This window comes from Dasypus novemcinctus, chromosome 26, assembly GCF_030445035.2.
Source record: "Dasypus novemcinctus isolate mDasNov1 chromosome 26, mDasNov1.1.hap2, whole genome shotgun sequence".
Classification (NCBI taxonomy): Eukaryota; Metazoa; Chordata; class Mammalia; order Cingulata; family Dasypodidae; genus Dasypus; species Dasypus novemcinctus.
In genome coordinates this window covers 14,142,066-14,157,382 of record NC_080698.1, presented here as the reverse complement: position 1 = coordinate 14,157,382, position 15,317 = coordinate 14,142,066, and the positions used below count along the sequence as shown (strand labels likewise).

Below are 15,317 nucleotides of genomic sequence, written 5' to 3'. Positions count from 1 at the left end.
AGACCTAAAAAACACTTATAGAGCATTATACCCCAAAACACCAGGATATACATTCTTTCCAAGTGCTCATGGATCCTTCTCCAGGATAGACCATATATTTGGTCACAAGAGAGGTCTCAATATATTTTAAAAGATTTAAATTAAACAAAGCACTTTCTTTGATCATAATGGATTGAAGCTGGAAATCAACAACAGGCACAAAATGGGAAAATACACAAATATATGGAGATGAAATAATACACTCTTAAATAATCAGTGAAAGAAAGAAGAAATTGCAAGGTAAATAAGTAAATATATTGCAATGATTGAAAATGAGAACATAACATATCAAAACCTATGGGATACCGCAAAGGCAGTGCTTAGAGGGAAATGTATAGTCCACAATGCTTACATTAAAAAGGAAGAAAGAGCTAAAATCAAAGACCTAACTGCACACCGGGAGGAACTAGAAAAAGAACAGCTAACTAATCCCAAACCAAGCTGAAGGAAAGAAATAATAAATATCTGAGCAGAAATAAATGAAATGGAGAACAAAAAACAACAGAAAAGAATCAACAAAACAAAAGTTGGTTCTTAGAGAAAATCAAGAAAATCAACAAACCCTTTGCTATACTGACAAATAAAAAGAGAAAAGATACAAATAAGCAAAATCAGAAATGAGGGGGATCATTACCACTGACAACACAAAAATAAGAGATCATAAGAGATCATATGAACAACTGACCACCAACAAACTAGACAAGATAGATGGTAAAGACAAATTCTTAGAAACACACAAACAATCTACACTGACCGTAGAAGAAAGAGAAGACAATAGACCAGTCACATGTAAGGAGATTGAAATAGCCATCAAAAACCTCCCCAAAACGGACGATCCAGGAGCAGACGGCTTTAGAGATGAATGCTACCAATCATGCAAAGATGATCTAATAGCAATCTTGCTCAAGCTCTTCCAAAAAAATTGAACAGGAAGGAATGCTATCAAACTCATTCCATGAACCAACGTCACCCAATACCAAAACCAGATAAAGACACTATGAAAAAAGAAAATTACAGACCAATTTCTCCAGTGAATAAAGATGCAAAAATCTTCAACAAAATACTTGCAAACGGAATCCAAAAACACATGAAAAGTTTTATACAGGACGTGAATGTGGCTCAACCAGTTGGGTGCCTGCCTATCACATGGGAGGTCCTGGGTTCAGGTCCCCATGCCTCCTAAAAGAAGATGAGCTAGATGCCACCCCCACTACAATGAGCTAGATGCCGCCCCCACTGCAACAAGCAAATGCCGCAGCCCACGAGGAGCAGATGTGGCTCAGGCTGTTGGGCACTCACCTCTCATGTGGGAGGTTCCTGGGTTTGGTGTATAGTGCCTCCTGGAGAAGATGAGCAAACAATGAGCAGACAGACAAGAGAACTACCTCGGGAAGGGGAGGGACAAATAAAGAAAAATAAAGTAAATAAATAAATCTTAAAAAAAAAGAGCATGGGCATGCTGGCACTTTGATAAGGAAAAAAAGAAGATGACAACTTATATATACCATGATCTAGTGAGTTTTAGCCCAGATATGTAGGGGTGGTTCAACACCAGAAAATCAATTAGTGCAATAAACCACATTAATAAACTGAAGAAGAAAAATCACATGATCCTCTCCATTGACATAGAAAAGGCATTTGACAAAATACAGCAACTTTTCTTGATATTCTTGATAAAAACACTCTTGATAAAAATGATGGGAATAGAAGGAAACTTTCTCAACATGGAAGAGTGCATACATGAAAAACCCACAGCTAGCATTGTCCCCAGTGGTGTAGCTTTTTTTGGGGGGGGGTGGGGGTTAGTTTTTGCATGGTATATCTTCTTCTGCTCTATTACTTTTAATGTATTTTTATCTTTATATTTAAAGTTGGTTTCTTGTAGACACTATAGAGTTGGATCATTTTTTATACAACTGATAATATTTGGATTTTAACCAAGGTTTAGCTTGGTTTGAACTATTATCTCACATTTTTTCTATTTACCCTATCCATTGTTCCTTTTCTCTTCCCTGTTTGAATTGAGATTTTTCTTATGATCCCATTTAATCTCCACTATAGGCTTATTCGCTATACCTCTTTATTTTTCTAGTGACTCTTCTAGGGCAAGGGTCAGGAGAAGTGTTCTTGTAAGTGCTGAATATTAAATATTTTAGAATGTGTAGGAGACAAGGTCTCTGTTAAAACTACTCAGTTCTGCCATTATAGTGCATAAATAATTGCAGACATGAGTGTGGCTGTGTTCCAATAAATCTTTATTTTAAAAATCTGGTAGCCTAAAGTGACTTATAGATCCAATGCAATCCTAATCAAAATTCTGAAAAGCCTTCTTTGCAGGAATAGAAAATACAATCATCTCATTTATAGGGAAGGGATATGGGCCCCAAGGAGCCATATTTTTAAAATATCTTTAAAAAGAAGAAAAAAGTTGGAAGACTCATATTTCCCAATTTCAAAATTTATTACAAATGAACAGTAATCAAAACAGTGTAGAGAAGCAGCTGTAGATAAAGCAACTGACCTCCTGTCTACCATATGGAGGACTTGAGTTAGATCCCTGGTGAAAAAGAAAACAGGCATCGCAGACCAGCACAGTAAGGCACAGGGTCCCACAAGGCACACCAAAAAAAAAAAATGATGATGTTGCAACCAGACAGAAAAAAAAGCAACAACAACAAACAACACAGTGTGGTACTGGCAAAGGACAGGTATATAAGACCACTGGAATAGAACTGAGAGTTCAGAAATAAAACCAGATTATCTATACCCAATTGATTTTCAACAAGGATGCCAAGTCCATTCAATGAAGACAGAATAGTCTCTTCAACACATGCTGCTTGGAAAGCTGGATATCCATATGGAAAAACTGAAAGTGGACCTCTACTTCATACTAAATACAAAAGTTAGGGGAAGCAGACTTGGCCCAGTGGTTAGGGTGTCTGTCTACCACATGGGAGGTCTGCGGTTTAAACCCGCGGCCTCCTTGACCCGTGTGCAGCTGGCCCACGCACAGTGCTGATGCACGCAAGGAGTGCCCTGCCACGCAGGGGTGTCCCGCATAGGGGAGCCCCGTGTGCAAGGAGTGCGCCCCATAAGGAGAGTGACCTAGCATGAAAAAAAGTTCAGCCTGCCCAGGAATGGCACCGCACACACAGAGAGCTGACACAACAAGATGACGCAACAGATGACGCAAAAGAAACAGATTCCCGTGCTGCTGACAACAACAGACGCGGACAAAGAAGAATACGCAGCAAATAGACACAAAGAACAGACAACCGGGGTGGGGGGGAAGGGGAGAGAAATAAATAAAATAAATAAATCTTAAAAAAAAAGAAAAACTAAAAAAATAAATACAAAAGTTAATTCAAAGTGGATGAATAATCTAAATATAAGAGTTTAAAATATATAACACTTAGAAGAATATAAAGGGCAATAATATTTTCAGGACCTTATATTATGTAATAGAATCTTGGACTTTACATCAAAAACATGAGCAATAAAAGAAATAAACAATTAAATCTCATCAAAATAAAAAACTTGGGCATCAAAGGATATTTGTAAAACATATATCTGATAAGGTTATAATATCCAGAATATATATATAAAGAATTCCTACAACTCAATAACAAAAAGAAAAACCCAGTTTAAAAATGGGAAAACAATTTGAAAAGACATTTCTCCAGAGAAGATATACAAATGGCCAATAAGCACATGAAAAGATCCTCAACATCATTAGTCATTAGGGAAATGCAAATCAAAACCACAATGAAATATCACTTCACACCCACTAGGATGGCTATTAAAAACAAGCAAACAAACAAACAGAAAATAAGTATTGGGCAAGGATGCAGAGAAATAGAAATCTTAATACACTGTTAGTGGGAATATAAGATGAGGCAGCCACTGTGGAAAATGGATTGGTAGTTCTTCAGATAGTTAAATATAGACTTATCATATGACCCAGCAATCCCACTTCTAGGTATATACCCAAAAGAATTGAAAGCAAGGACTCAAATAGATATTTGTACACCAATGTTCAAAGCAGCATTATTCACAATAGCCAAAAGGTGGAAGCAACCTAAGTGTCCATCAACAGATGAATGGATAAATAAAATGTGATATATACATACAATGGAATATTGTGAGCTTTAAAAGGGATGAAGGTCAGATACATGCTATAACATGCATGAACCTTGGAGACATCAAATTGAGTGAAATAAGTTAGTGAAAGGACAGCTATTATATGATTTCAATTACATGAAAGAGCAAGAATATGCAAATTTATAGAGACAAAAAGTAAATTACAGGTTACCAGGGATGGCATGGAAGGTAAACAGGGAGTTAATTCTTAATAGGTAGGGAGTTTCTCTTTGGGGTGATGGAAAAGTTTTGGTAATGAATGGCAGTGATGGTAGCACCACATTGTGATTATAATTAATATTATTGAATTGTATGCTTGTGAGTGGTTAAGATGGGAAATTTTATGTTGTATATATGCTACCACAATTAAAATAAACAGGTAGCAAATAAAATTCTTTGTCAACGTGAAAAAAAATTAGGCAGTAAACCAGATTTGGTATATAGGCCAAGTCTGGCAACCCATGCTCCAGAGTTTACAATATTCACTGATCGCAGTCTACTTTCCAATAATACTGTATCACTCCCTCTACTGTATGTGAATTTTTCAATAGTACATGTCTACTTCTGTATTTCTGTCCTTTTTGCTATTGTTGTCATATATTTTACTTTAAAAAAAAATTTTTTTTGTCTTTATTTGATTTTTTAATGTTACATTAAAAAAATATAAGGTCCCCATATACCCCCCCACTCCACTCCTCCCCCCGTAACAACAACCTCCTCCATCATCATGAGACATTCATTGCATTTGGTGAATACATCTCTGAGCACCGCTGCACCTCATGGTCAATGGTCCACACCATAGCCCACACTCTCCCACAGTCCACCCAGTGGGCCATGGGAGGATATACAATGTCCGGTAACTGTCCTCAGAGCACCACCCAGGACAACTCCAACCCCCAAAAATGCCCCCACATCACATCTCTTCTTCCTACTTCCTACCCCCAGCAGCCACCATGGCCACTTTCTCCACGCCAATGCCACAGAAGCTATAAACCCCAAGATATATTGCTATTATTTTTGCTCTGAATGATCAAGTATCTTTAAAGATAATTTTAAAATGATAAAATCTGTATTTACCCATATACAGTAGATCCACATTTCTATCTGGTATCATTTCCTTCAGCCTGAAGAATTTCCTTTAACATCTCTTGAAAGGCAGGTCTACTGCTGATGAGATTCTTGCAGATTTGGTTTGAATGAAAAGTTTTCATTTTGAGTTCAATTTCAAAATATATTTTCACTGAATAAGAATCCTAGGTTGACATTTTTCCTACAGTACTTTAAGATGCCTCTTGAATGTCTGCTGGCTTGCATTTTTGCTATTGAGAAATCTGTGATATCATTTTTTCTCTGGCTGCTTTTAAGATTTTCTCTTTATCTTTGGTTATTAGAAATTTGATTATGATGTGCTTTGGTATGCTTTTTTTTGTGTCTATTTTTCTTGGGCTTGTTGAATGTCTTGTTGAATGTCTTGTGTGATAGTCAGACTATTGTGTCAACTCAGCCAGGTAATTGTGCCCAATTGTTTGGTCAAGCAAGCACTGGGTTAACTGTAATACAAGGGCATTTATGGACTTTAGTCACCATTGACTTTACTGCAGTGGTAAATCATAGATAGCTGATTACAATTATGTCAATCAGGGAGATTGCCATCAGCAATGAGTGACACTTAACCCAAACAGTTGAATGCCTTAAAAGGGGAGTGATTCCAGCACTGAGAGAATTTCCCACCTGGTCATTGGCTAGCCAACTTCTCCCAGACCTAGTCAAGAGCCTTCGCTGGACTTTCACTGGAGCCTCTGGTTGCAGCCTGCCTGCAGAACCTGGACTTGTGCATCCTCACGGCTGCGAGACTCTTATAAAAATCACATACTATCGACATATACCTCTTGTTGATTCTGTTTCCCTAGAGAATCCTGACTAATACATCTGAGATTTGAAAGTATACATTTTTCATCACTTTTAGAAAATTTAGGGCCATTAAATCTTCAAATATTTCTTCCATCTTTCTTTTCTCCTCTCCTTCTGGGACTCAAAATACATGTTCGACCACTTGATAGCATTCCACAGGTCACTGAGGTGCTGTTCTTTTTTTCTCAATCATTACTTTTTTTTTTTAAAGATTTTTTAAAAAATTTCTCTCCCCTTCCTCCCCTCCCGTCCCCCCGCCCTAGTTGTCTGCTCTCTGTGTCCATTCACTGTGTGTTCTTCTGCGACCGCTTCTATCCTCATCAGCAGCACCGGGAATCTGTGTTTTCTTTTTTTTGTTGTTGCGTCATCTTGCTGCGTCAGCTCTCCATTTGTGCAGCACCATTCTTGGGCAGGCTGCACTTTCTTTTGCCCTCGGTGGCTCTCCTTATGGGGCACACTCCGTGTGCATGGGGCTCCCCTACGTGGGGGACACCCCTGCACGGCAGGGCACTCTTTGCGCACATCAGCACTGCACATGGGCCAGCTCCACACGGGTCAAGGAGGCCTGGGGTTTGAACCGCGGACCTCCCATGTGGTAGGCAGATGCCCTATCCATTGGGCCAAGTCTGCTTCCCATACTTTTCTTACTATTGTTGTGTCTTCAAGTTCCCTGCTTTTTCCCTCCTATTGTCTAATCTGCTGTTAAGCCAATCTGATGAATTTTTCATTTTAGATATTACATTATTCAGCTCATAAAATTCCATTTGATTCTTTTTTTTTTTAAAGATTTATATTTTATTTATTTCTCTCCCCTTCCCCCCCAAACCCCCGTTGTCTGCTCTCTGTGTCCATTCACTGTGTGTTCTTCTGTGACCGCTTCTGTTCTTATCAGCGGCACCAGGAATCTGTGTTTCTTTTTGTTGCGTCATCTTGCTGTGTCAGCTCTCCGTGTGTGCGGCGCCATTCCTGGGCAGGCTGCACTTTCTTTCTTGCTGGGCAGCTCTCCTTATGGGGTGCATTCCTTGCATGTGGGGCTCCCCTACGTGAGGGACATCCCTGCGTGGCAGGGTACTCCTTGTGCACATCAGCACTGTGCGTGGGCTAGCCCCACACGGGTCAAGGAGGCCCGGGGTTTGAACCGTGGCCCTCCCATGTGGTAGGCGGATGTCCTATCCATTGGGCCAAGTCTGCTTCCCTGATTCTTTTTTTTACATATAATCTCTTCTCTCTTCATTACATTGTTTCCCTTTATACCCATAAACATATTTATAATAGCTGTTTTAAAGTCTTATAAAATTTTCCTCTACTAATTCCATCATCTCTGTCATTTCTGGGTCTATTTCTATGGACAGAATTTCCTCCTGGATATGGGTCATCTTTCTTCACATGTCTAGTAAGTTTTGACTGGATGTGATATTACTTTGTTGAGTGTCTGGATTTTATTGTCTTCCTTTAAAGAATGTTGAGTTTTGCTTTCTCAGGGAGTTAAGTTACTTGCAAATAAGTTTGATCATTTTCAGGCTTGCTTTCAGGCATTATTATCAAGGGTATAAGGTAGTCTTTATTCTAGAATAGGAGCTGGCAAACTTTCTCTATAAAAGGCCACATAGTAAATAGTTTTAAGTTTTGTGGACTTAAATTCTCAACTCTGCCCAAAACGTTTATTTACAAAAATAGGAGGCAGGCTGTACTTGGCTCATTGGCCATCGTCTGTCAACCCCTGCTCTAGAACTAGATTAGTCTTATTACTACAGTATGGCACTTCTAGAGTATCTACTGAAAACCCAAGGTGTTCAGTGAGGTCTTTCCATACTGATGGATCACAAGTTGAATAGTTCCTTTACCTGTGTGGTCTATGATTATTATTCAGCTTACAGCCCCCAGTTTTTGCTTGTTTTCTAGCAGTGTTCTTTGGCCACCCTTATGGAATCTTGCCCTAGGTAAGTGTAGCTTAGTCTTCAGCCAAAACTCAAGAGGACCCCAAAGCATATTTACAGAGTTCTTTTTCTGCATAGCTCATTGCCTTCCCATACTCTGCCTCTCAAATTTCAGCCCCCTCAGCCTCCCTGAACTCTTGTCTCCATCTCTTCAACTCATTGAAACCACTATGTTCTGCTTGGTTCCCCATCTTTGTGCTGTGCTGTAGTTTGTAAAGAACCTCCACGCAGAAATCTGAGGTGATGAAGGGTGGGAACAAAAGAAATGGAGTTAAGCACCTCTACCTCTACCCTCCAGCTGACCAGAAAGTCCAGTGTTAAGTAAGGCACAGAAAGATTATCCTAGAACCAAGGGATCTGCAAGGGTCCTGCTGGCCATTCTGGATAGAGCTCACCAAATACAGGAAGGCATCTGAATTTGGCACATTATCTGCTACCTGTTCATTTCAACTGTACTATCTCTGTTGGAATGCCTTAGATGCCAATGTGCCGTAAGGGTTCTTCAAAAGCTAAAAATTTCCCCCTTAGCTTTAACTGTAATTAATTCACTATCTGGGCCACTGGACAGTTTTTAATTTTCTAGGTTGAAATGGCATGCCCCCCAAATTGATTCCACTCTTCCAATATCTAGCACTATTAGTCTCCCACGAAAAGCCAAAGGATTCATAATTTAAAAAAAAAATCACCTTGCTCAACTGTAAAAAGCAGTTGAACAAAGTCAGGGAGATGCAAATAGGCCAATTAACAATCTCTCTCTACAGGAACAAACATAATTTTAGGAGCAACTCACTTTACAGCTGAGGTAACTAATACTCAGTGAAGGGATATGCATTACCTTCCTAAGTAAGTATTTGACCCAAATACCCAGCATTCCTCTGACACTGATTCATTTTTTCTCTTGCTGGCAAGATTTCCAGGTGTGGAAGGACCAGAATAACACAGGCCACTACTTTTGATTTTAACAGTCTCCTTTAACTAAAAACTATTGGTGCTTCCTCCCTTTGACAGAATTTCAGAAAAATGCCTGCTTCTCTAAATTTTTCTGGCTTATTTCATTTCATGCCAGATAGCTGACATTATTTAGACACTGTTCTTGCTATTTAAAATGGGATAGTAGTATGCTAGAGTTTCCCCACAAGTCAGCAGAAAAAAATTATAGCCTTGCTCAAGGGATGTTAAATAACACAGTACCTCACTGTTATGAAGGCTTTATTACTTTTTCCTTCCTCCCTCCTTCCCTCCTTTCTACACTTCTTTCTCTCTCTTTCCCTCCCTCTCCCTTCCTTCCTTCCTTCCTTCCTCCCTCCCTCCCTCCCTTCCTCTCTCCATCTCTCCCTCCTTTCTTCCCCACTTCCTCCCTCCCTTTCTACCTTCCTCCCACATAACAGGGTGCTAAGTATTGAAAGCCCTGCTCATTTGACTCTTGTCACCGGCAGAGGTGGCCTATTTGTGGAGATCCAAGCACATTACTGAAAGGGGGAGCAACAATACCACAATACTGAGAGAGTTTCAAACCAGTCACTGCATTACAGCAGCAGCAGCAGTTTTAAAAGAACTCCTGACAAGTTCTTGCTGTGATCACAAGCATAAAAGAATAGCCATGTCTCCTCAAATTCTGCGTTATCTATTTTCCCCTGCCTCCCATTTCCAAATAAACATTTCCCCAAAATAAAAGGGACTTACCCTACTATTACTATAACAAAATCCAGTAAATTCCATCCATTCCTAACATAAGCATTAGGATGTAGCAATAATCCGTATGCTATAATCTTCAAAAACGTCTCGACTGTAAAAATAATCAGGAAGGCATATTCTACTTTTTCCTGTGGAGAGAAAACAATGAAACAAAAAAAGGAAGAAGAAGAAGAAGAAAAGAAACAGGGATTAGAATCATCTCAGAGATCTAAGCATTTTTCTACAAGCAGTTTTATGATGAAAAATGAACAATTACACTACACCTGGGCCAGGAAGACATTTTAATTCTAAGACTGAATTTCTCAAGAGCAACTAAGCGTGAAACACTTCATTCCAGGTGAAGGCTTGCATTTTGCCACCTGCCCTGATGCACGTGCAACAAGCTTGCCTAGGATATAACGGGCAGGTTTGTTATTTGCACACGTTTGCAAAACATGGTAAGTTTTCTTCCTGAAACTGCCAAATCAGGCTCCGGAAAGCAAAAGGGTGCAACACAGATTCCAATGGTGGCTCTGAACAGAATGTCCTTTGGAAGGAATGGAGATGCATCTGTTTTGACCCTCTCTTCCTCTTGGGTTTAACATCTGACTTGCAAATCAGAATCAGCTTTGTTACTGAGCAGCAAGGTGACCCTAGGGGAGTCCCTCCCCTCCTCTAAACATAAGCTTCCCTATCTGCACAGTAAGGGAGGTGAATTCAGGATGGCAGACACTTTGCCTGCTTGTTATCATGCCACCTTTCCAAGGCCAGCACTCTCCCAGGGAACTGGGCTCAGTCTTGGAATCCTCCTCCTCTAAGATTCCTAGCAGTCATCCCCATCTGTCTTCCATATACCTCCAAGGTGCCGCCACTAGGCTGGATGAGCTTGAGAACCTTCTCAGTTCCAACTCATGCAACTCCATGAGCTGGGGGAAACACATCAATTGGCAGCCTAAAAATTTTGACTCTTTCTTCCTTTATAAAGGCTCCTTTACAGCTTCAGTTTCAATAGAAATATGAACTTTCTGGGTATGTAATTAAATTTACAAGAATTCCCTGGCAAGAAACTACTTAAATAATAACTAAATGAAAAACCAATATGATATGGGCCATGAAGTCCTCAACTAATATTAATTAACATTAATATTAATTCTACTCTGTAGTACCTGAGGAAAGTTACCAACACCTTAGGGAAATGCAAGGTAGGGAATTCACTTATTAAGATACAGAGGACAAGGGTTCAAATATATTTGGCTCAGGAGGCGCTAGTGAACACCTCTTCTGCATGAAAGGCACTTTACCAGGAGGTGGAATTAAAAAAACACCCTCACTCGGTCCTTGTCTGGGGTGGTTTGGGGGGGTGGGCAGTACGAATGTGTACACAGAGGCCATCCTAAGAGTCCCAAGGGAGGTAACTGACAAAGAACAATCCTGCGTTCTCAGCCCTCTGTAGATGCCAAAGGGGTTAGTCCACGGCTACCCATACCCTTCCATTTCACAATGATTACAAAAATAGGAGAGATTTTGCTGTGTTATACGTGACTGCTATTGTAGACATGTTTTTATAAATGCAAATTCATGGGGTTTTTTTGGTTTAGGGAAACTTAAGTTTTACAAGACAAACACTTTTTAAAATATGCATTTTAGGATGGTTTCCACAACCTAACACCCTGCAAAACTGTCACCTGATGTTTGCTTGCAGTAGCTCTAATGCCCTAGGTTTAAATGTCAATTCTGCCTAAGCCACGCTGGAGCTCTAGTCCTCCGCTGCCAGAGTGCTACCCACCCCTCAGTTCCCAGTATTCCAGGCTGAATCTCCCCATCTTGCCATTGTATCTCTCCTCCTTACCACCAGGGAAGCCATGGAACCATTTCTGTCTATCCTAGATTCTACCCCCATTCTATACTTCCCACTGGTCAAGCTCAAAATGCCAGTTTACCACACCCCAGAAGCTATCTTGGTTCCTGTCACTTCTAAACTTACCCTTCAGAGCTCCCTTAGATACTGAGAACATTCTCGTAGTCATCTAATAGATTATTTTTTTTTGGTGTAAGCCAACACGTTTACAATTTTAAAAGACTAGCCCAGGCCCAACCTTTAACTCATGCCTCTTTCAGACTTTCCAAAAAGATCATGGTCTCACCCTCGCTCATCCTCTGCCACCAGTACCTCTCCTGGCTGCCATGATGCGCCTTGGCCACCACATCACTACCTTCACAGTCATGCCCTCCGGGCTGGGGAGAGAGGCCATATGAAGTGCTTCAAGAGCAATGGGTAGGGAAGCAGACTTGGCCCAGTGGTTAGGGTGTCCTTCTACCACATGGGAGGTCTGCGGTTCAAACCCCAGGCCTCCTCGACCCGTGTGGAGCTGGCCCACGGGCAGTGCTGATGCACGCAAGGAGTGCCCTGCCACGCAGGGATGTCCCCCACGTAGGGGAGCCCCACGCGCAAGGAGTGCGCCCCATAAGGAGAGCTGTCCAGCGCCAAAGAAAGTACAGCCTGCCTAAGAATGGCACCACCCACACTGAGAGCTGACACAACAAGATGACACAACAAAAAGAAACACAGATTCCCAAGCTGCTGACAACAATAGAAGCAGACAAAGAAGACAACTCAGCAAGTAGACACAGAGAACAGACAACCTGGGCGGGGTGGGGCGGGGCGGGGGGTAGGGGAAGGAAATAAATAAATCTTTAAAAAAAAAAAAGAGCAATGGGTATGGCCCTCTTAGGCCACACAAAAGACCTATAAGAACACCTCTGTTTAATTTCTCTAGTCTCTCTAAATTTCACAAAAGCAGGCCTCTGTCTTCCTGACCACTGTCATACCCCCAAATGGAGAGCTCCCGCAGAGTGGGCACACAATAACTATCTGTTGGATGAATAATCATCTATTCACACTACTCTGAGAAACAGGGATGAGAGAGTCATGAGGCAGTGACATTAACTTTGGAAAGTAAAAGTAATTCTTTTACTTTAACCAGAAGCAAAAATCCCTGAAAATACTAATCCAGTATGCTCAGATTAGACCCTGAACATCCAAATGTGGATCATCAATATGTTTTTGAGACTCAGAGTTCTAAGGGAACAAGATAAGGTAAAAACAACACACTGACTTTACAATTCCTCTTCCCATTTTATCCCTTCTGCTTTATTTACTAGGCCAGACAGAAAAAAAAAGGCTTTCTCTACCATCAATATTCATAGTGGTTACATCCCTACGTCAAGACAGCACTATACTTCAAAGCAGAAAAACAAGGCAGAGAACAGAGAGTACACCTACCAAACACAGTTTGTTTTTCCTCTTTGGTTTTATTTATATGCAATTTTGCCATAATAAAACAAAGGCCATTAGTAAAACTGAACTGTTTAGGGTTCTTTGATTAGCCCCCTCCTCCTTGCCCACTTCCTTCTCCTTTTAAAAAATCTGGTTTCTCTTTCCAAATTATCTCTTTATAAGAAATAAACCTTGCTTTAAGATAATTTTTTTAATAAGATTCTACCACAATGCAAACTGAACAATCATAGTCTGGATAGCACAATATACCACAGTTTACCTAGAAGCCAGTGTCAACCTATTCCCTAATGCTGCCTTCAAAAAGGAGGTTCAAGGAGAGCAGATGTAGCTCAGTGGCTGAGCGCCCAGGTTCAATTCCCAGTATGTCCTTAAAAAAGAAAAAAAAAGGACTTTCATGGAACAAGCATACTTCCACATGAAGCAAATGTAGTGTTAAAAAATAAATCTTACAAAACAACATAATCAGGGTTTTACTTGAAGGTAATGATTTGCTTTACAAAAGAGTTGTTCATTTGAGAAAGGAATGTTGAGTTAGTAATTTGAAAATGAAGCCAAAAAGAAAGTCAGGTTGGTAACTGGGCAATGTGGGACTTGTGCACCCAGCCCAGAGACCCAGGTGAGATGTGGCACAGGAAAAACACCTAGGTCTGTGGCTAGGATGGACAAGAGCAGAGGAAGAAGCAATGGAAGGATGGAAGGGGATGGCAGGAGGAAAGACGAGCAGGAACCTTCAAGAACCAGACATGAAACGAGGAATCCTTTCTCTAAGAGGCCTGGACAGGAGCTGTACCTTAAAAGCCTCACCACAAGCTAAATGTTAAAAAGTAAGCAAGTCCTGCCTTCCAATCTCACTCTATTTGCCAAGCCAGAGCCATGTGCTGCTGGCCCCCACCCACCAGCAGGAATTTCTTCTTGCTGGCAGGAGAGCCTGGGTTGGCAGGGCCAGTCAAACCTCCTTTTAAATAACCATCAGTTCCTCATAACCAAAGATCTATGTATGGGTAAAAGTATCCCACATGGCCTGCAAGCCACCAGAGAAATAAAAGCTCATAATCTAATTCTGAAACCTGATTTATTTTCTTTAAACACTAAAATTTCACCAAACAAGAGAGTCTAAAAACAACAGTCTCTAAACTAGTTAACTCTGTATACAACCTCAAGAAACAGAAACCCCCATGAGCTATCAGGGGGTGGGAGAAGCCAGGGTCCTTAATTCTACTTGGTTCCCTCCTCCCTATCCTCAGCAATCCTTCTACTAATGCTGTGGATAGACGCTTGTCTGCCTGCCCATCTAGCCAGCATCTGTCACTGAGCGTCTGGGTCCTCTGTGCAGAGCCTTACCCCTAGTCTCACAGCTCCCAGCCTGCCGTCAGAAAGTCAACCAAGGATTGATGCAGCCAGATAAGACTCACATCTTGGCTTTTACTCATTCACCCACACGGCCCCAAGTCTCGGAAAGGCTTTCCTGGCTTATACCCTGGCTGTAGCTGTGCCCCTTGGACTCACCCACCTCCTTACACATCCCTTCTGTGCCTTGCCAGAGCCCTGCATCCTAGGCTTCCTCTTGGTAAAGATAATCTCTCACTAGTCTTTGTAACTCCAGCATCTAACACCATGTCAGCATACATAAGGTACTCAATAGATGCTAATAGAAAGTAGGGAAGAAAAAAATCAACAAAGCTATATATAAAAGGGGACTATTAAAAACCCGAGGTTTTGTAATGATAGCATATATATCTAAATTGCCTTTAAATCCTTTCTAGAATAAGCCTGGAAAGAAATAAATGGGCAAACTGCTGAGACAACAGCTGATCTTAATACCTTACCTGGCTAGCCCTTTCAATCACAACCTGTAGCCCCCTGTTAAAGCCCTCATCCTTCCCCTCCTCCTCTAGCTTCCTCTTCCAACTTTTAGACTCTTCTTCTGTGACAGCCTTCTACTCCAGGTCACCGGCCAACCTGAGGCATTCCACACCTCAGATGTTTTCCCACCTCTGGGCCCAACTAGCATGCCTGCCCCCATGGATATAAGCACCCCTCTTCATATGGATAAGCACACGATTCTCTGATATGGAACTAAAAACAAACCCACCAGGAAGTGGACTTGGCCCAATGGATAGGGCATCCACCTACTACACGGGAGGTCCGTGGTTCAAACCCTGGGCCTCCTTGACCTGTGTGGAGCTGGCCCATGCGCAGTGCTGACGCGTGCAAGGAATGCCATGCCACATAGGGGTGCCCCCACGTAGGGGAGCCCCACACACAAGGAGTGTGCCCCTTAAGGAGAGCCACCCAGCACAAAAGAAAGTGCAACCTGC

At 41.3% G+C, this 15,317-nt stretch overlaps 1 protein-coding gene across 3 annotated transcripts in view; it reads right to left on the bottom strand.

The window, feature by feature from the left end:
* Positions 1–15,317, bottom strand: part of CACNA1D (calcium voltage-gated channel subunit alpha1 D) — a 370,244-nt gene that overhangs the window by 165,351 nt on the left and 189,576 nt on the right. For all 3 annotated transcript variants that reach the window (XM_058288640.2, XM_058288642.2, XM_058288641.2), the window contains exon 4: positions 9,711–9,850. In XM_058288640.2, the coding sequence (XP_058144623.1) occupies positions 9,711–9,850 (140 nt within the window). The remainder of the gene's footprint in view (positions 1–9,710; positions 9,851–15,317) is intronic.